At 44.3% G+C, this 21,384-nt stretch overlaps 1 protein-coding gene across 3 annotated transcripts in view; it reads left to right on the forward strand.

Annotated features, from left to right (window-relative positions):
- UGGT1 (UDP-glucose glycoprotein glucosyltransferase 1) overlaps positions 1–21,384 on the forward strand; it is a 156,235-nt gene that overhangs the window by 37,178 nt on the left and 97,673 nt on the right. For all 3 annotated transcript variants that reach the window (XM_077488664.1, XM_077488666.1, XM_077488665.1), the window contains exons 11-15: positions 11,138–11,198; positions 12,233–12,324; positions 13,284–13,434; positions 15,312–15,431; positions 17,669–17,754. In XM_077488664.1, coding sequence (XP_077344790.1) covers positions 11,138–11,198; positions 12,233–12,324; positions 13,284–13,434; positions 15,312–15,431; positions 17,669–17,754 — 510 coding nt within the window. The remainder of the gene's footprint in view (positions 1–11,137; positions 11,199–12,232; positions 12,325–13,283; positions 13,435–15,311; positions 15,432–17,668; positions 17,755–21,384) is intronic.

The raw sequence follows: 21,384 nt of genomic DNA on the forward strand, positions 1-21,384 counted from the left end.
AATACAATAAAAATACAAGAGGATTAAGAGGGCCCTGCTCAGAAGAGCTTGCAATCTAATAGAGTAAATGTTTTTTTTTTTTTTTTTGAAAAAGGAACGTTTATTGAGCATACAAAATACATAGGATAGCAGTAACACATATGGGGTGCAACATGCACCAAATATACGGATAGAAAACAGCTGCTAACAATACCACAGGCTGAAAAAAACGAGGAGGGGGGGGTTCTTTGTTTACAGGTTGCACATTACATAAAAAGCAAGGGGCATTGCGGTGTGTTCAGAAATGGGGGGGAAAGAGGAACTCCGAGGTTGGGAGTCATATGCCGAGCCATAGTACATCCTACGCAAAGTAATTCGCAGGGAGAAGCAGGAAGCCATTATTATGAGGGCGAAGAGCCCACCTACAACCACGGAGACAGCCAGACTCGCCGGGCCGAACCCGAGTAGGTGTAAAGAGGCGTACAGACCACAAACTACACTAGTCGGTACATGTATCTGAATCCCCCATCCATTTATCCCACAGCTTGGCAAACTTGCCCGGGCAGCCTCTATGCATATACAGCAGTTTTTTATAGGGGAGAGTGGCATTGACAGCCGACTTCCATTGTCGGGCGGTGGGGGGCGCTGAGCGCAACCAGGTGCGGGCTATCTGCAGTCTGGCTAGGTATAAGGTCTCCTGTAGGAAAACAGTCGGAATCCTTGCCTCCTCGGATACGAGGAGAATCCCCAGCAAACATTGGCGGGGGCATAGCGTCAGAGGGGAGCCCATTTGGTCGTGGAGGAAGTCAACAATTTGCTTCCAGTAAACCTGCAACTCAGGACAGGACCAAAGGAGATGGTAGAACGTGGCCTGGGGATCGCCACATTTAGGACATGTTGGATCATAGCCAGGTCTAAACTTGGACAGCCGCCCAGGGGTCAGGTACGACCTATGTAGCATGTACAGGTGTGTAAGTCTGTCAGAGAGTTTAGGGGAGACCAGCTTAGGGGCGTCAAGTGCAGTTTCCCAGTCCGCGTCCTCGATAACCCCCACGTCGGCCTCCCATCTAGCCTTAAGTCGGTAGGCGCGGGCGGTCGCCCCAGGCGTGAGCAGGTTGATGTAAAAAAAAGAAATCAGTTTCTTTGGGTCATCACCTAGCACGGCTGTTGCTATCGGAAGTGTTTCGAGCCTGGGGATATGGGAGCCAAACTGAGAGCTAAGGGCATGGCGGAGTTGAAGATACCTAAAAAACATTCTATTAGGGAGGTTGAAGTCAGCTTTGAGGGCCTGGAAGGGTCTGACTGTGCCATTGGCAATAACCTGGGACAGAAAGATAACGCCCCCGGCCAGCCACACAGAGCGGTCGGGGATCGTAGAGAGCTCGGGAAGTAGGGGATTGTCCCAAAGGGGGGTGTGGGAGTGAAACCTAGGGGCCCCAGTAATGGACGCGGCCTGCTGCCAAATCAAACAATGGTGGGACAGCATGTCTCTCATCGGGACGGAAGGTCCCCCGGAGCCACGCATAAGGAGACGGAGTGGGTGTACGACCAGAGTGTAGTGTGGGGAGCATACCAGTGAGGCATAGCGATCTTTGTCAATCTGATTAAAATAGTAGAAATGGGACAGTTGAGAGGCCAGATAATAATAGTACAGGTCTGGTATGGCGGTGCCGCCCAGGTGGGTAGGGCATTTCAGAACACTCCATGAGAGCTTGTGTCGAGACGAGCCCCAAACAAACGTGTTTAAGATGGCCTCCAAGGATTTGAAGGTTCTGAGAGGGATGCGTAGGGGAGCGTGCCAAAACACATAGAGCAGCTTGGGGAGGAGGATCATTTTGACCAAGTTTACATGGCCCATCACCCCAAGGGGGAGACGGGACCAAGTCTGGGTTTTTTGCTTGAGCAGGGTGAATAAGGGTTCCACATTTAAAAGGCTGTAGTCAGTCAGCAATCGTGAACATTGCACTCCCAAATATTTCAACTGACTCGCCCTGACCAGGGGCATTGCCGCCTGATCAGCGGACGGGGCACCCAAGTCTAGAGGGAGGATCTGGGACTTGGACCAGTTAATACGTAGTCCAGAGTATTCCCCAAACTGCTCTATCAGTCGCAGGGCCGCTTGCAAAGAGGGACCCGAGTCTTCGAGGTATAATAACATATCGTCAGCGTATAAGCTGAGGGTTTCCGTCAAGAGGCCCGAACGCAGGCCCTTAATTTGCGGGTGAGCACGAATGGCAATGGCCAGCGGCTCAACCGCGAGGGCATACAGGAGGGGGGATAACGGGCAACCCTGGCGAGTACCCCTAGACAGAGGAAAGGGATCCGAGATCCTGCCATTAACCTGGATCCGGGCAGTGGGAGCGCTATATAAAAGCTGAATCCACTTAATGAAGTTAGGGCCAAAGCCAAAATTAGTCAGGCATTCCCATAAATAACTCCATTCAATGGAGTCAAACGCCTTCGCGGCATCTAGACTCACGACTACCCGGGAGCCGATGTTATCGTGAGTGGCCTGCAGATTCATAAAGAGTCTACGGAGATTAAAGGCAGTGTTTTTGTTAGGCATGAACCCCGTTTGATCTGGATGTATAAGGCTGAGGACAACTTTATTGAGTCGCAGGGCCAGAATTTTAGCCAGGATTTTTACGTCCAGCTGCAGGAGAGAAATCGGGCGGTACGACTCTGGGTAGCAGGGGTCCTTACCGGGCTTGGGTATAAGGACAACAAGGGCCTCTCCCATGGAGGCGGGAAGGGACATTGTATCAAACATATGGGTGTATAATGTGTGCAGTTCTGGGATTAGCGTGTCTTGAAAATGAGAATAAAATTCCAGAGGCAGCCCGTCCGAGCCAGGCGCCTTGGAGGATGGGAGGGAGGCAAGTGCCTCGGCAATACAGTCAGGGGAGATGGGGGCTTCCAGGAGGGATCGCTGCTCTGGGCTGATAGAGGGGAAATCTATGGAGTGAAGAAATTGGGTGAGGTCAGCGTGCGTGTGACGAGTTGTGGAGGTGTATAGGGTGGAGTAGAACATTCTAAACTCACGTAGAATCAGGTCAGGGTCAGAAATCAGGTCGTCGGCGGCACCACGGAGCTGAACCACCACCGGGGGGCTGTGGTCCAGCCGGGCCATGTAGGCTAGCAGTTTGCCCGCCCGCTCGCCGTGTTCAAACACACGCTGTCTACTAAAGAACAGGCCCTGTTTCGCTTTCTCATAATGAAGGTGGTCAGTCAGGCGGGACTGGAGGCGGAGCTGGGTGGCATGTTCCAGGGAAGGATCCATCACAAACAGTTGCTCAAGGGACTGCAGGCGCTCCTCAGCCTGTGTCAATGCCTGTCTGGAATTAGCCTTGTACCTGTTAATACGAGTGACCAGGAGCAGCCTAGCATGAAGCTTAAATGATTCCCATATTGACCCAGGGGACGCAGATCCCGAGTTTGAACGGAGGAAAAAAACCAGTTCCCTCTGTAAGTCCTCCAGGCCTGGGATAACCGTAAGCCAGAAGGGGTTCAGTCTCCACACACGGGGGGGGACAGTCACAGGCAGCCTCAGCGTCAACCAGTATGGGGAGTGGTCCGACAGCACCCTGGCGTCAAAGCCGACCTCCAATAATTCGGGAAGCAGGGAGGGAGAGAGCAGGGCCATGTCTATACGAGACATAGCGCGGCGGGCGGGAGTGAAGCAAGAAAAGGCCTGTGCAGTTGGATACTTATGTCTCCAGGAGTCTGTCATAGCCAATTCAGCTGCAAATCTACCGAACCTAGTGGTATGAGGGGGGGAAGATGTGCGGTCGGGTGCGCCAAGTCGGTCGAGGCCGGGGTTGATGGTCATGTTGAAATCACCTATCCAGATTACCGGGACTGTAGGGAATTTGGTCATAAAAGTGAGACCCTCGTGCAGGGCCTGAAACTGGAAGGGCGGTGGTATGTAAAACGCCATAATAAGCATCGTCAGGCCGCTCACAGTGGCATGTAAAAATAGAAATCTACCGTGAGGGTCTGAGCATAGGTCATGTAACTGGAACTGCACAGTTTTAGCAATTAAAATGGCTACACCTCGGGAATGGGAAGTGTGAGGGGCGCTGTACATCCAGCCGACCCAAGGCTTTCTAAGCGCCCTTTGGGATTGGCCTGTAAGGTGAGTCTCGACGAGGATCGAGATGTCCACTTTCAGGCGTTTGAGGTGAGTAAGGACGGCTAATCTCTTGGGTTTAGCGCCAAGGCCCCTGACATTCCAGGTTGCAAATTTAAGCGCAGCCATGGAACATGTCGGCACTGATTAAACTAGTGTAGGCCCCCGGCCCAGGAAGTTCGGGCATGCAGGACGCCTGGGCAACCACTGGATCCTCCCTGGCTGGCATCAACAAGAACACATTTGCAGTAAAATTACAGCTGTAAATAACACAATATAAAACACATACAACCAGAAAAACAGTCATAACAATGCCTACTCTGGACCAGCGGGGCAAAACAAAAAAACTGTCACTCGCCGCAGCCGCGGTAGTGACTGCTGGCCAGGGAAACAAAACAATCATGGGCGCAATTATAACAAACTGCAGAGCAGACAGTGCAGCGGGTTGCAGGGGGTGTAATTTCCAGAGCAAGAGTCAGCAGGTCGTCTGAGAGACCAAATAAAAGCATAGCATGTGGGGCAGACAGGGGAAAAAAAAAAAAGGGGGGGGGGGGGGAACCCAGGCATGTGGAAGAATGGGCCAAACAGGGGAGACAAGGAGTTCAAGCAGTACATGGTTACCTCCGTGTGCATCAGTAGAAATAAGGAGGGAAGGGAGAGAGGGGAGAGTAAAAAATGGAGCGAAACAAGGGCAAAGGTAGTACGTCCCAGAGCATGTCCCCCCTCACGATCTGCGCCATCACACCGGTGTTCACCATAAAGAAGGCGTCGAAGGGTGCACCAAAACGGCCGTCACCCAAGCCGCAGTACATGGGAGGCTGGCAAAGGAGGGGAAGCAGGAACTGTAAGTCCAGGGCACAGAGAGAGTTCAGCGGCGGCCACCGCAGAGGGCAGTCAGCACAGCGTTCTCCAATGCAGGGGGTGGTAGCAGCAAAAATGGAGGCAGTCCATAGGGTCAAAGGAGAAAAAAGAGGGGGGGTATAGCAGAGGAAACAGGGGAGGGCAGGGATCACTCACGGTAGCCAAGGTGGATAGGTAGGCACTACTCAGGGGCTGCAGTGGTCAGCTTTCAAGCAGGGCCTTGCGCCACATCCCGTTCCGAGTAAATGTTTTTTAAAGGTTTCTTGAGACCAGCTGTATGAAACAAAATGGTACTGGTCCATATACACCATATAGTACAAAAGCATAATTTTATTGGCTGCACATAATGGTTGGCTGCCTTCAGTGCTGTCAGAAGACATTGGTCTTCATCAAGCCCTAAAGTGGTTGTAAACCTTCACATGTACCCAGAGAAGTGACTAGCATGCATTAGGCGACATTAAACAAATCCTCCTACATAAGTTCTTCTGTAGATGATTCAGAAAACATGCAGAAGAAAGGTTTCCTCCTTTCTCACAGCTGTGAATAACAGTCACAGGCTGAGTGCTGCAGCTCACTCCCCATCACCATTTTAAATCTTGGTGTCGGGAAAAGCTGCCAGAATCGAGTTATTCTGATAACATCGGAACCAGGCAGCGGAGAAACATGACACTCTGAGTTTAGAAGAGAGACAAGTGCACTGAGGTTTGCAACCACCAAACACAGGTCCCCTAGTGCATTCTGTCATGATTTTATTAAAATTGACTGCTCAAGCCCTGAAGAAGAGGACGCCCCCCCCAAAAGTGTTGGCATTATTTGATGCTCGTAACCATTAGGCTGCATTCACACCATAGCATGTTTTTTTTTTTCAGGCAGAAAGTCATGCGTTTTTACCATGATTTTTGCCCCAGATTTATAAAGGTTAAAAGGCCACCAATGTAAAAAGCAGAAAAAACACCTGTAATCTGCTTAAAAAGAAGCTCATGTACTTTATTGAGCTTCGGGTGTTTTTATTCAGGTGACAAAACGCTCAAATGTGAACAGGAGCCATTGAAATGAATGAGATTTTGCTTGTTGGGCGTTTTTTTGGCATTTTTTTTTTCTGGCGTTTTACAAGCTGAAAACGCTTAGGTGTGAATGTAGTCTTAAAGGTTTCAAAAAGTCCTTCAAGAGATATAAACCTTTGTACCAGGCCCTCCTCAGTATACATCTATGCAAGTAACAGGGCAAAGCATTTTATACAGAACTTTTGCTTGACCTAGGGTTAAAATATATCTACCGCTTCAGCCCCAGAATTATTTATCCCCCTAATGATCAGGAAATGTTTTGCTATATGGCACTGCGTTAATTTAACTGTCAATTGCGCGTTCATGCGATGCTGCACCCAGATAAAATTTGAGATCCTTTTTTTCCCCACAAATAGAGCTTTATTTTGGTGATATTTCATCCCCTCCTGCCATTTTTATTTTTTACACTTTAAACAAAAAAAAGAGCGACTATTTTGAAAAAGAAAAAATATATTTTTTACACAGAGATCGCTATTCCTGATCACTAGGAACAGAAAATCTCCATGTTGTCCTCTGTCAGAACAGGGATCTGCCTTGCATACATAGGCAGATCCCCGTTCTGCCTCTCTGTACTGCGACCTTGGGTGGGCTGCGGACATTGGGTCCGCCGGGCACGCACATGGGCTCCTCCTCCGTACAGCGGGTGTGCGCCCACACTATATATTGCATAAAACGTTGTACAAGTATGTTGTTTCGTACAATAGAGCCAACCTGCTGCAGTATATATGTGTTGGGCAGTCTTTAAGTGATTGTAAAGGCTTGTTTTTTTTCCCTATAAAAATAACAAACATGTTATACTTGCCTGCTATGTTGCAGGGGATTTTCATAGAGCAGCCTGGATCCTCCTCTTCTCGGGTCCCTCTTCTGTGATCCTGGCCCCTCCCTCCTGTTGAGTGCCCCCCACAGCAAGCAGCTTGCTATAGGGGCACCCGAGCTGAGTCCTAGCTCCCTGTGTCCATTCAGACACATAGCCCCGAACCAACCCCACCCCTCTCTTCCCAGATTGGCTAGCTGACTTTGATTGACAGCAGCGGGAGCCAGTGGCACTGCTGCTGTGTCGCCGCCAACTAGGAAGGAGAATCTGGATGGCTGAGACACTCGTGTACATCGCTGGACAGAGAGGAACCTCAGGTAAGTGTTAGGGGGGCTGAGGGGAGCTGCTGCACACAGAAGGCTTTTTCCTCTTCTTCAGCAGGCGGTCTGCTTTCAGATAAAAGTGGTCTTTGTGGCGGATTTTATCGGTGGAGGAAGAGGGGCCCTCTGCTGCTTACCGGAGCCTCCGGCAGCGGCAGAGGCGATCATGTCCTGTCTCCTGTTAGGTAACTATGGAGATGAGTGAGGGGAAGATGGCTCCCACCCGTTTCCTTACCATTGCAGGGCAGAAGCGATGTCAAAACGTCACTTCTGCCCATAGCTCTTAAAGCAACATTTTTTTTTTCACATGACATTTCATTTTTTATTTATTTATTGCATTTTAGTGTTAATATGAGATCTGAGGTCTTTTTGACACCAGATCTCATATTTAAGATGTCCTGCCTGTCATGCTTTTTTCTATTAAAAGGGATGTTTACATTCCTTATAATAGGAATAAAAATGACACAATTTAAAAAAAAAAAGAGTGTGAAAATTCTAAATAAAAGCTTAATAAAATAAGACATTTTTTTGTTTTTAAATGTGCCCCACCCTGCTGAGCGTGCAGAAGCGAACGCATATGTGAGTAGCGCCCGCATATGAAAACTGTGTTCAAACCACACATGTGAGGTATTGCCACGATCTTTAGAGTGATAGCAACAATGCTAACCCTAGACCTCCTCTGTAACTCAAAAGATGCAACCTGTAGAATTTTTTAAACATCACATATGGAGATTTTTAAGAGTAAAAGTTTGTCACCATTCCACGAGCTGGCGAGCGTTACATGTTGGGTATCAATTTACTCAATGTAACATCATCTTTCACAGTATATAAAACAAATTGGGCTAACTTTACTGTTTGCTTATTGTTTTAATTCAAAAAAGTGAATCTCTTCCAAAAAAAGTGGGCTTGTAAGACCGCTGCGCAAATACAATGTGACAAAAAGTATTGCAAAAACTGCCATTTTATTCTCTAGGGTGTTAGAAAAAAAAAAGTATAATGTTTGGGGTTCTAAGTAATTTTCTAGCAAAAGAACATATTTTAACTTGTAATCAACAAGTTTGAAAAATAGACCTGGTTTTAAAGTGGTTAAATAAAATATATCTTCTTTATAATTTAGAAGAAATGAATATGTGCAGATGTGTTTTGTGCTGTTGAAATTTAGTCACAATGATCTTTTGTAAATTAAAATCTAGACCAGACTTTTTCAGCCAGGGTTATGTGGAACTCTGGGCATCCTTCAGAGGTTGCCAGGGTTTCCTTGAATAGTAGTAGGTACTAGTGGTGGATCTCTGGACTGACAGTGCCTGCATAGTTCCAGGATCAGCACTTGGCAGAGTCAGCATTGTGGGACCAGTGAAGCCCCTCCTTTTTTATCTCTCAGGGAAGTAACTACTTAAAGAGGAGCTCTAGTCTCCCCAACCCCCCCCCCCCCCCCCAAAAAAAATACTGTGGCTGCTGACTTTTAATATAAGGACGCTTACCTGTCCAGGGATCCAGCGAAGTCCCCACCAGAGCCGATTATTCATTCGGCTTTGGGTGCAGGCACTGGTGCCTTAGGTAAGGGAAACCAACAGTGAAGCCTTCTGTGCATGTGTGAGCTGCCCCACTCTTTGTGAATGGTTTTACAGTCTTCTGGGACCTGTGTGTTTCCCAGAAGGCTGCTGGGAAAGGAGGAGAGGCAAAACATCCTCATAGATTGCCGCAGCGATCTGATCTTGAAGTGGGAGTGGTCATAGTTCACAGTTCTATTTCAGTCATTATTATGATTGGTTTCATTTCATGCTTTTTTTTTTTCTTTTTTTCTTTTTTCGCATAGAGCACAAGGGTTTTATGTATTACCAGGTTTTATGTATTACCTTGGGGAGATGCAGACTAGAATACTGCAATCACTGAGCAGCAAATGAGATCACCTGTAATGTATTTCAGTTATCTTGCAAACCTGGCCTGTTAGTGGGCCCTGAGGGCAGGGTTGATGACCACTGAGCTAGATCCTCACATTCTTTATTCTTTAATTTATTATTATATTTATAACTCACGTTATGGTGACATACGTTATAGATATAGTCACATTTAAAAAGAAGTTCCTTAAGACTTAAAAAGCATTTTGTGTCCTCTGGTATAAAAAGGTTGAGAGACAGATCTAAAAATTCCCATTTGGTATCAAGGATCTGTGGTGTAGAATTTTAAACTGTATTTTTGAGATATTCAATATGTCTTTGCCATACATGTACATTTCCCCCACGTTTAGCCTCCTTAAAAATGCTGCTAGTACAGAACAAAATGAGAACAAGAAATGAAGTATGCTCATAACATGCCTCTGCTACACTGAAATCCCAGACAGACAAAGAGGACTTTTCCTCGGGCTATCAGATGTAGTGGGGTTAATTGAAATATTATAATACCTAACTATTAAAATAAATTAATCAGCCTACTTATGTAATGAGTAAAGTGACTGCCCATGTATAAAAGTAGCAACATAAACTATTATATAAAAACATTTTTTTTTTAAAACATTAAAATCCAGTTCTGGGCTTCAACCGTCCTCCCTTCCTTTTTATACTTTCTCTTTTTTTAGTTGTCTTAAGGTCAGTCACATGATGCCTAGGGTCCTCTTAGCTGATATTTTTTACATGTTTGTTTAAAAAAAAAAACTATTTATAAAGTCTATAGGTGTTCTTTAAAGAGGAAGTAAACTCTCCCACTCTGAGGGCCGGTTCAAACAGGGGGCAATGCGAGGCGACACCGACTTGCCTCGCCGCGACCTGCCGCGACCTCAGCGGCGACTTGCAAATTACTTCTGTATAGAAGTCAATGCAAGTCGCCCCGAGGTCGCCAAAAAGTAGTACAGGAACCTTTTTTCTGAGTCGGAGCGACTCGAGTCGCTCCTCTCAGAACGGTTCCATTGTACAGAACGGGGGCGACTTGTCAGATCGCGGCACGGCAAGTCGTGTCGCCTCGTGTCGCCCCCTGTGTGAACCGGCCCTGATGCTTCTTTTCATTTAGTTCATTATAATGAGTAATTATCAAACTATAGCCACTGTAATCCAGCCCAAATCGCATATTACTTACTGTTTAAAGAAACTTTAAAAAACTTGTTTCCAGGGGTTAGGCAGCGCCATCTTAAGTATTGTTTTCTGAGTCCACAGTGAAGTGTATTTCCGCCCTTACATTGAGCACTTCTTGTACTGCTAACCAAGCCTCCTTCTCAATCCAACGTTTCTGTGGCAACCCTGCTTCCCTGTTCATAGCTGACTTGTTTTATTTCATAGTATTTACTTGTGCTGATTATCTAATGTTTGCCTTTGTGAGTCTTATCAGCTTCAGCTGATAAGACTGCAGTAATGCTGTCCCATGCCCTGTTTTACACTGCATGTGATGTCACATGGCCACATGGGGTGTAGGAGGAAGTTCAGAGTGATTATGAAGTCTCCTGGGATTTCAGTAGTGTGCGTAGTCCTGATAACAGATAGATAAGCACATAGAGAGTGTGCCCTAAATCAGGGGAGATCTGGGCATGCTCAGTGACGTCATTCTAAAGAACAAAAAAGATTACAACAATACTAAGCAAGTAAGGAGATATCTACAAGCAGTGTTCATTAGGGTTTTTTATGCTGATTTACATGGGACAAAGTTGTGGAGGAGGGTTTACAACAGGGGTAGGGAACAGAGGCATTATGGGATTTGTAGTTTCAAAACAGCTGGAGAGCCGAGGTTCCCTACCCCTGGTTTACAACCACTTTAATAGTGTGGTTAAGACATGCAACTTGATCACATCTCTCTGTCGGTATTCTTTAGCTAAGCTGTAATTGTATCAGCGAGGGCTGCTACATCTCCAGCCAAAGCAGTGTTCGGACAGGCAGATCACATTGTAGAACTAGTAGCTGCCTCTAGCATTTCTATGGGCCAGGAAATGTTTATAATAAATAACATCTATGCATTTACAGTGTTTTAATTTAATTTCCTTTTTCAGAGCTTTAACAAAGACTGCCGTTGATCCTGCGTTGAGGAAAGAAGTAGAAGAAAATCAAAAAGTGAGTAATGTGAATCCTTTCTGTTGTAGAAAGGCACTGCTCTAGATTCTATATGATGAAAGTACCTACAGATAGTGGTCAGGCATGAGGTAATGACGACGATTTCATTGCTTACTCTTGTCTGGTTTGTTTCATAGGGTAAAATACAAAGTAGCAACCAATCAGCAATTCTCTTTCATGGTTTGGATTACCCTAAACAAGTGGTCTGCAAACTGTGGCTCTTTGCTTGCCTTTATCTGCCCCTTGGACACTATTCCATCCACTGACCCCAACAATGGAGCATAATTTCTGACGCTGACACCAACAATGGGGCACCATTCCTCCCACTGATGTCATCAAAGGGGCACAATTCCTCCCACTGACAGAGAGATTACAATTCCTCCAAATGACACCAATGATGGGACACTAGACCTCCCATTGACACCAAAGATAGGGCATTGTTTACTCCCACTAGACACAAGGACATTTTCTACTCCCACTGGCCTAGTCCAGCCCCCATGAAGTCAAAAGGACAGTAAAGTGGCCCTTTGTTTTGAAAGTTTGGAGACCCCTGCCATAAACGAAAAAGAAGGTCAAATCTGGTTATTGCACTTTGCACATTACCATTGCCTTTGCAATGTCTTATTATAAACAAGTTTATACAGATCTATGTTTAGAAAGATGGAAAAGCAGTGCTGAATGAACTTTATTTAAAATATCTTGTGAAGGGAATGACTATATAAATAACTACATTGGCCTTATTTTCAAGTGCCTCTTTATTTAGCACTACCATATTAGTCCCAGTAGGAAATTCTTCAGGCTTGAGACATGTGCAATGACTGTTCTATGGCCATGGTTATGTTCTACATATTGTACATATTCCCATTGGGCTATATTGTTTTTTTATTAAAAAGAGATGTTTTAATTGTAAAAATCATACTGTATAAAGGGACAAATATTTGTATATACACACACATCATTTTTGTGTTTGTTGGTATGATAATGGTTTTGTAAGCATATTATACATGAGATATTCTTTTATGATTCTTCTTCAGTATTTTAAGAATAACCTAGGCCTACATCCTGGAGACTCTGCTCTGTTTATTAATGGAATGCTTATTGATCTGGACAGCCAAGACATCTTCAGGTATGATGAGCATGGAGCTGAATACAAAAATAAAGTGAGAGAATATAAAGTGGAACTGAGGCAAAGCTTTTATTTTTTTTTTTTTTTCCATCTTGGGTAGAGAAAGGGACAGATATAATGCCTGTCAGTTCTTTTTGGCATCTTTGTCCCATTGTGGAGATTTTCTTTAACTTCCTGTCTGATAGCCAACACATGAAGTGAGAGGAAGTCCCTCCAAGGTTAGGAAAAAATCCCTGGTAGTCATCAGAGTCATCAAACCTAGTGTCCCCTTTGGAAGATCTCCCCACTATTGCTGTTCTGATGACCACTCATAATTTTTTGGGCCAACAAAGCAATGGGACCGCAGTGCCCTTGACAAAGTCACTTTAAACACTTATGTACATGGAAAACGAGAAACCTAATGGTCTGTACACACAATCCGAAAATCGGATAAAAAATATCGCTTTAGGTACGATCGTACAATAACCAGATCGTTAGTGCAGAGCTTTCGAGAGCAGATCACACCAATTCATCCGATATTATTAGATTGGACAAGCACAAAAATTTTCCTCGTGCAATAACAGATCGTACGATTTTCATTTCATCCATACAGTTGTCATCCGAAAATTCAATACAAATACATTACAACACATGACATCACTTCTGATTTTTTTTTTCTTGACTTTAGTAGCCTATTTAATTTCTACTTACTACTATTAAGTGAAAAAATTCAGACGATCTGTCGTCCAATTTTCAAATTGTGTGTTCGGGCCATTAGGCTTAGTAGACATGCCAGGTTTTCCCATTTGGTAAATTTGCTTATTTTTACACTGATGTTTTTTAAATTAATCATTATATATATGTCATTTTAATATTTTTTGCATGTGTATCTTCAAACACATTCTGAGATGTTAATTCTCATTTTGTTGTCTACTTATATGACTCATAATATCTTTTTTCATCTTGTCTATTGCATAAAGTTTATTTGATGTCCTGCGTAATGAGGCTCGGGTGATGGAGGGTCTCCACCGATTGGGTATAGAAGGTCCAGCATTGCATAATGTCCTCAAACTTAACATCCAGCCATCTAATGCAGACTATGCTGTGGATATTCGAAACCACGCTATAATGGTAACTTTCACCACTCTTTTTACCTTTCATTGATCATTGTTCATAAAGGTATATGTCATCACAGGCTTACCTAATGCTTGGATGTAAATGTTGAAATCATTAGTGTTAAAGTGACGGTAATATTAATTATGCCTGATTGGGCGGCACAGTGGTGTAGTGGTTAGCACTCTCGTCTAGCAGTAAAAAGAGTCACTGGTTCGAATCCCAACCACGATACTACCTGCCTGGAGTTTACATGTTCTCCCTGTGCCTGCATGGGTTTCCTCCGGGTACTCCGGTTTCCTCCCACACTCCAAAGACATGCAGGTAGGTTAATTGGCTTCTGTTCAAAATTGGCCCTAGTATATGAATTGGGACCTTGGATTGTGGGCTCCTTGAGGGTAGGGACTGATGTGAGTGTGCAATGTACAGGGATAGGGACAATTGTAGACACTCACTTAGGTTGAACTGGATGGACTGGCATCTTTATTCAACCTTACTAACTATGTAACTATGATTACATGGCCTGTTGTTTGGAAAATGGCGGAGATAGTTATGGGGTCTGTTGGCTATAGCTAATAAATCATTCAGAATTAAAATGTTGTAACCTTGTTTGTGTACTATCTAGAACAGGGGTCTCCAAAGTACGACCCAAGGGCCACATCCGGCCCGCCAAGCCATTTCTTCTGGCCCGCAGCTGGAGTCCTCCATAGTCACCTCCGCAATCTCTCCCGGCATCTCACTGTGTTGGCTGCTGGGACCGTGGGCAGCCAGTGAAGTGCTTTAGTGCAGACCTGTTGCCACCCTCCTGCTCCTGCCAGTAACTAGTGCATAATACCAGCGGGGCTGGAGTTGGGAGGTGCAGCACGTCTACACAGGCAGTGTAATGTCTGAGACGTGCTGGTAAAGTACACATGCAGGGGGGCTGATGTGAGATGGTTACAAATGTGTGGGGGCTTGGTTGATTAGCTTTAATGGGGACACAAATTTGGGGGGGTAATGATGGCTTTGATGGGGACACAAATCTGGGGGGGGGGGGTGATGGCTCTGATGAGGACACACATTTGGGGGGGGAGGTGGCTCTGATGGGGATACAAACATATGTGGGGATACCCTGATGAGTGATGGAGACACAGATGTATGGATAGACTGATGGGGACACAGATGTATGGGGAGACTGATGAGGACAAAGATATATGTGGAAAATTATGGGGACACAGATGTATGGGGAAAATGATGGGGACACAGATATATGGGGAGGCTGATGGGGACAAAGAGGAATGGGGAGACTGATGGGGACAAAGAGGAATGGGGAGACTGATGGGGACACAGATGTATGGGGAGGCTGATGGGGACAAAGAGGAATGGGGAGACTGATGGGGACACAGATAATTTGGGAGACTGATGGGGACACAGATAAATGGGGAGACTAATGGGGACACAGATGTATGGGGAGACTGATGGGGACACAGATGTAAAGCCTCATGCACACTGGAAATTGATGAGCCTTGTGAGTGTGCAGACCAGATGGTTCCTGCTTGTTGTAGTTGCCTTGTAGTCTTTTACACAGAGTAAGAAAGGGATGTTATAAGGGACAGAATTTTGTAACTACTGGCTGAAGGTCCACCCAGATATACGTATTGAGGCTTCCTAAAATTTTACTTTTCTGGATTACAAAGTTCGGACCAAGGTAAATTGAGTAGACTTTCTGACTTGTTCTTGGATAACATTTAATAAATGGTTTCAAATGTTTCCTGGAGTTGCTTTTAAATATATTGTAACGCTGCTCCTAATAAGATTTGTTTCACTTAAAGCAAAATGTTGGCCTCTGTGATTTTGTTCGCTGTTATGACTTCCTCTTTGTATTACATTTATGTCAATGTCTGCTTGCATTGTAGTGGGTGAACAATCTGGAGACTGACAGCAGATACAACTCGTGGCCATCCAGCGTTCAAGAACTTCTGCGGCCTACCTTTCCTGGAGTCATCCGACAGATCCGCAAAAACTTCCATAACTTTGTAAGTAGAAAAGGTTTTTCATGGCTAGTTTAGATTTTAAGGCAGCTGCTTAAACTTTTTTTTTTTTTTTAATATAAAATAAAGCAATGAATAAAAGATATGGGCAAGTTATCAATAATGTGGCAAAACATTTTACGGGTGTGGTTGGGGCAAATCCTCTGCCTTACAAATATAGGGCATAGAAAAAATCATTGCCCCAAAAAGGGGGAGATGCCTTTAGGTGAGAGGGAAGTCTTCTGGATATTCCATTTACAGACAAGGATTCCTTTGATGAACTTTGAGATTTTTTTTAACTACCCACACTCTCCAGAGAATACAATTTGTGTGTCCCACCATTCAGTATTGTAGAGAGACCACCAACCCGCCTTGTTGGAGGTGATGAGGTGCAAATCAGAACGTCACATGGAACAAAAAGGATAACATTAATAAAAGGTTAAAAGTAAAACTAGTCTTTTACAGTGAGAGGTGAGGCCATCCAACTGCCCCAGACCTTATCAAATTTGAGAAGCGCCCCCCTGTTCAAATATGTGGCTTTATAGGGTATAAGGGTATAGTGTAGGACCCTATTCACTGAAGCCTTAGCCCTTGTACACACGGTCGGACATTCTGATGGAAAATGCCCGATTGGACCGTGTTGTCGGATAATCCGACCGTGTGTGGGCTCCATCGGACTGTTTCCGTCTGAATATCCGACCGACAAAGTTTTAGAGCTGGGCTATAAAATTTTCTGACAACATGATCCGATCAGACTTTGTCCGATCGTTTGTAGAGAATTCCGATCAGACAAAGTGACACGCATGCTCAGAACAAATTCCTATACCAAAGCTATTGGCTACTAGCATGAACGTAGTCCCGTCGTAACTAAATTATGTCATCACGTTACCAACGATTGGATTTTCCAACAACTTTGTCCGACCGTGTGTATGCAACACCAGTTTCGGCCAAAATCCGTCAGACAAAATCTGGATTTTGTTGTCGGAATGTCCGACCGTGTGTACAAGGGCTTACAGGACTTTACCGATGGAGGAGTAGAAATCTTTCAAGACCGAACTATGCATTTTCTAACATGAAAAAATAATTAAGTAAGGTCTGTATTGCTGTAGTGCGGGCCAGATCATCCACCAGTCTGAGCAAGGCAGTGCCTTTTAGAATGATTTAGAGAGACAGTTGTCACCTCCTGTATACACATCAAAACATCCTTCCAGTATTTCTGTATACCAGGACAATCCCAGAAGATATGCATACAGTTGGCCCCCCTTGCAGAACAATGCTAGCAAGAAGAGGTGACTGAACCAAAAATTCTAGCTATCTTTGCCGGGGTCATGTAAATACGATGCAAACATTTGTAGTGGATCAATTGGTCACGGCCCGAGATTAGTCTGGTAAAGGTGCATCCCAGACATCCTCCCAATCCTCCGTGTCCAAATCCGGGACCACGACTCCCACAGATCTACACACACTCATAAGCCAAATAGTCGCAGGGAAACTGTGTATGGTATGCGTGTCTTAGTTGTATATACCAAAAATATGGGTATTTGGCAACTGATGTCGAGATTTCAGTTCATCAAATGATTTCAGCAGCCAACATTACCAATCTTTTTAATCTCAAATTTCGTCCAGACCACTGGATCTTCAAATGTAAAAAATCGGGGCAAAAAATAATGCTTTTATTTGTCTTTTCGTTTCTCCTACAATTGTTCCAGGGTATATCTGTCACATTTGGGCCCAGCGCATACTGGTGCGACATGCACTCAGACTTTGAGAGCACATGTCGCATGACAAATCGCGGCTCAGTAAATTCAATGGAACCGTTCTGATAGGAGCAACTTGAGCCGCTCTGACTTAGAAAAAGGTTGCTGCACTGCTTTTGGTCCGACTTCAGCACAACTTGCATTGATGTCTATTAAAGAAGTCGCGTGCTGCAGTCGCGATGGGATGTCGGCTTGTGTGAACTGGGCCTTAGGCTACATTCACACTGGTAAATTTAGGCTGGTGCAGATTTGTAGCGGTAGAAATGTCCTGATTCCTACTGCGGCTCTGAGTGACTTGGTACAGCCACTGGCCTGTTCATTATAATGACAGCTTTTAATGACAGGTTTTCGTGGCTGTCCACACAGCCAGCCATTACCTGTGGTGATTGGGGTCTTCAGTCTAATTGTTTTTGTTTTTACATTTGAGCACAGTTATATTAAAGGCTGTAAAAAAGTCTAGTTATGTTCATTCTTATCTTTCTTTAGGTCCTCTTTATTGACCCAGTGCAAGAATCTACCTCTGAGCTGATCAACATGGCAGAGATGCTCCTGACTAACCATATACCTGTGAGGTAAAGGGGAGCTAAAAAAAAAGCCAAATGTACATCGAAAACACATATGTTGGCACTGTTTTACCTTTTTTTAATTTTTAATTTTTTTATTTTTTTTAAAAGCTGTATATTCTTAGGAAGGTCACACCACTTGCTAAGGCAATTCTGCAGACTTTGTGACATTACCTGCCTCCTGCTTGCTTTGGCACTGTTATTATGTTCTGACATGCTCGCCACCCTCATGTAAACCAATGACACACAGTCCTGTTGCAAGTAAACATGCGCAAACCAATAGGGAATCAAAGGTGAGCAGCTGCCAACATGAAAAGTGTTCTCAAGATAATGTGAGGCTTAATGCATAAAAAAATTATATAAAATTATAAATAACTATTCAAAGTGACACAACTAGTCCAAATACCGCAATGTGCAAAAAATATACAAAATTCAAATAATCCAATGAGCAAAATAGCAAATGTGCAATTGGCAATATCCAATGTGCAAATAACACTCAGTGAATTAGATGTGCAAAAAATTATTAATCCAAAGAAGTATGCAATTCAGCAGACTAATGAGATAAAAAGATAATCCAATTAATTTAGTGAATCCACAACGTGCAAATACACTTCATCCCATATACTTTGCACTTTACTTGGGATGAAGTGTATTTGCACTAGTTGTCACTTTGATTAGTTATTTATTTATAATTTTATATTATTTTTTTTATGCAGTAAGCACCACATTATCGTGATAATCAGTCCTGTTGCAAGCTATCTTCATGTTTTAGTATAAAATTGCAGTATTAGGACAGATTAAGTTAAGTATATCTAAAGGAAAACTTTTTTTTTTTTTGCTCAAATATTTTTTTATTAAAAGGTTTGTAGGTTTTACAAAAACACACATAAAAACTCATGATGTGGGTGCGGAGCTCCACACTCCACTCCCCCCAAGTACAAGGCAAGACTCTCCTTCCACAAAGCCCCCCCCCATTCAAGTACAGGAGTTTTACTCTGTCCCAAATGCTACTCACAGCATGTTTTCCTCTGATGTCCATGCAGCCTGAGGCAGCTTCCTCTGTAGACTGCCCACCCCTTCCTCCTCTGCTCTCATAGATCGTGTATGTACCAGAATTATTAGAGCAGCCGCTAGAAGAAGAGCGCTGTCACTTGGAAGTACAGAATCAGTGCCCAGCACCAGGGGCAGTGAGGAGGTTAAGTGAGGAGGTTAAGGGGTGGGCAGCGCAGAGCCCTGGGCAGTTGCCCCTTTTGCCCTGCATTAAAGACTGCCCCGAACGTCCTTTAGGCTGGGTTCACACCGCTGCGGGGGGAGAACCGGATGTGATTCGCACAGCAAATCACATCCGATCTCCGTAGCGCTGCGAGTTCAGCCATACAGATAGTATGGCTGAACTCGCAGCGGTCCCGCAGCAAACTCGCACGGGACCCTTTTTTGGGTCCGCAACGGAATCGGATCGCATGGGGGTTCACACCATGCGATCCGATTCCTGTGCGAGTCGGCAGATCGCACTGCGATATGCCGACGGATCTGGGGGTGTCATTAACATAACATTGACACCCCCAGCCGTCCGCATAGGGCAGTGTGAACTGCCGGCGGGAGGTATGCGATGCGGGAAAACGCCGCGGATTCGCGGCGTTCCCGCATCGCAGCAATGTGAACCTAGCCTTAGAGTAGTGAAGTGACAGTATTTTGAAACACAGGCTATTGGAAAGGTAAGCATAGTTGGGCTTCTTTTACAGGGCTGGACTATTTTTTTTAATAAGCAACCTTGTGATAAGGTAGAAAAACAAGAATGGAGCCGCCGACCTTTAAGGAGTCCAAGGTACATTTATTTGGAATCACCCAAATATGTTGGACAAAGACGGTTTTGTATAATATTGCATAGAACTTTAGCAACCACTTTAACCCCTTGTTGTTACTCATTGTACAATAGGCCGGGCGGGAGCCCACGGACCATGCTCCGGCATGACCTGTCACCCGCTCTATCCACTGGATACGGCCGATGACAGACCACTGTACCGGCTTGCTGGCAGTACCATGTGATAACTATTACCAATCACATGACAGTTGTACACAATGACAGGCTTTAATTCAAAGCCTTTCTTTACCATGTGATTTAGCTCTATCACAATAGTAATCACTAAATTAATAGTTTTTTTATTTTTTATTCTTTTTGATAATGGTTTTGTACAATTCCTTGACCTTTAAATAAATGGTTACAAAGATAGCACCAGATACATCCCAGCATAGTCCGTATTTAATACTCATTATATCAACTGGTAAGCACCTAAAAACTAACCTACTCAGCTCTATGCCCCATTCTGTAATCCCGGATGCTTAATCCCAGGTCTTGGTGAATTCCCTGAACAATTTTTTTTAATTGTTTAGAATATCAGAGAGAGCGGCCTAAACTACTGGTCTCAGTAAGGCAAAAGAACAGAAAAAGATGAAAGAGCGCAGGGTAATAAGGCAAGCGGGAGGTGAAAAACAAAAAGGGATGGGGGGCTTCATTGCCCCATTCACTTCACAGGATGCTCCACTGGCTGTGAGACCAGAAGCATCTGCTCCCTGTAGAAGAAATAGGGAGTCCAGATCTTCCAGTATTTGTCGTCTTGATCCTTCAAAGTCATGGCAAGACTCTCCATAACTTGGATATCTGTGATTCTCATCTTCCAATATGAAATTGTAGGGGAACAAGTACTTTTCCACAGAGCCGGAATATAGGCCATAGCAGCTGTAAACAAATGCCTCAGTAACGAGATCTTAAATTTCTTGTTTGACATTGGGGTGCCATTCAATGGATAGGCTGTTGGATTCCTACTGAGTGACACTCAGCGTTTTAATAGTAGCTTCTACATCTGTCCAAAAGCTATTCAATTTTGTGCACTCCCAGAAAATGTGTGGAAGGGTCCTCACAGATTCCCCACAGTGCCCACATGTATTTGGGACCTGTGGGCACATTCTATGCAGTTTGGCTAGGGTTCTGTACCACCGTATGTGGAGCTTATAACCTCACTCCTGGTAACCAGGGTATCGTCTGGTGTCTTAATACGTGTGATATTTTCTTTGCCCTAGTATTTGCCACGATTTTCCCGGGTTTATTACCGAATTTATAAAACACTTGCCTACACCGGAGGAGTTTTGCCTTGGCTTGGCCTGTTAACAGTGAATTCAGCTTATTTCTGAAATCTGAGAGTTTGTCTCCTGCCTGTGCATCTAGCAAGTCCTTATGAATTTGTTCCATGTCATGAATGTCTAAAAGTAAAGTGTCTATTTGTTCCGTAAGGAGTTTTTTTACGACGGAACCCCAGTTTGATAAACGTTCCGAGGATGACACATTTATGAATGAATAGTTTTTATTCCGAAAAAAAATGGTTACTAATATCTCTAAAATTCAGTCATAAACCATCATAGTGTGTAAAAATAAAAGGAAAAACCCTCATCACCTTCCCAATGTAGTACAGTGCTACTATGGTAACACTGTATTACTCTGGTCACTGTATGTAAAAAAAAAAAAAATATATAATATAAAAAAAAAAAGTATTATTGTTTCTTTTTAACATATTGTCACCAGTCAGTGTCCCTGATCGCCGCCGCTCAAGTTATATGATGACAATGGCCTGCACTGGTGACAGT

Source organism: Lithobates pipiens, unplaced genomic scaffold (assembly GCF_037356315.1).
Source record: "Lithobates pipiens isolate NorthernLeopardFrog02 unplaced genomic scaffold, aLitPip1_a1.2 Scaffold_18, whole genome shotgun sequence".
In the NCBI taxonomy this organism is placed as follows: Eukaryota; Metazoa; Chordata; class Amphibia; order Anura; family Ranidae; genus Lithobates; species Lithobates pipiens.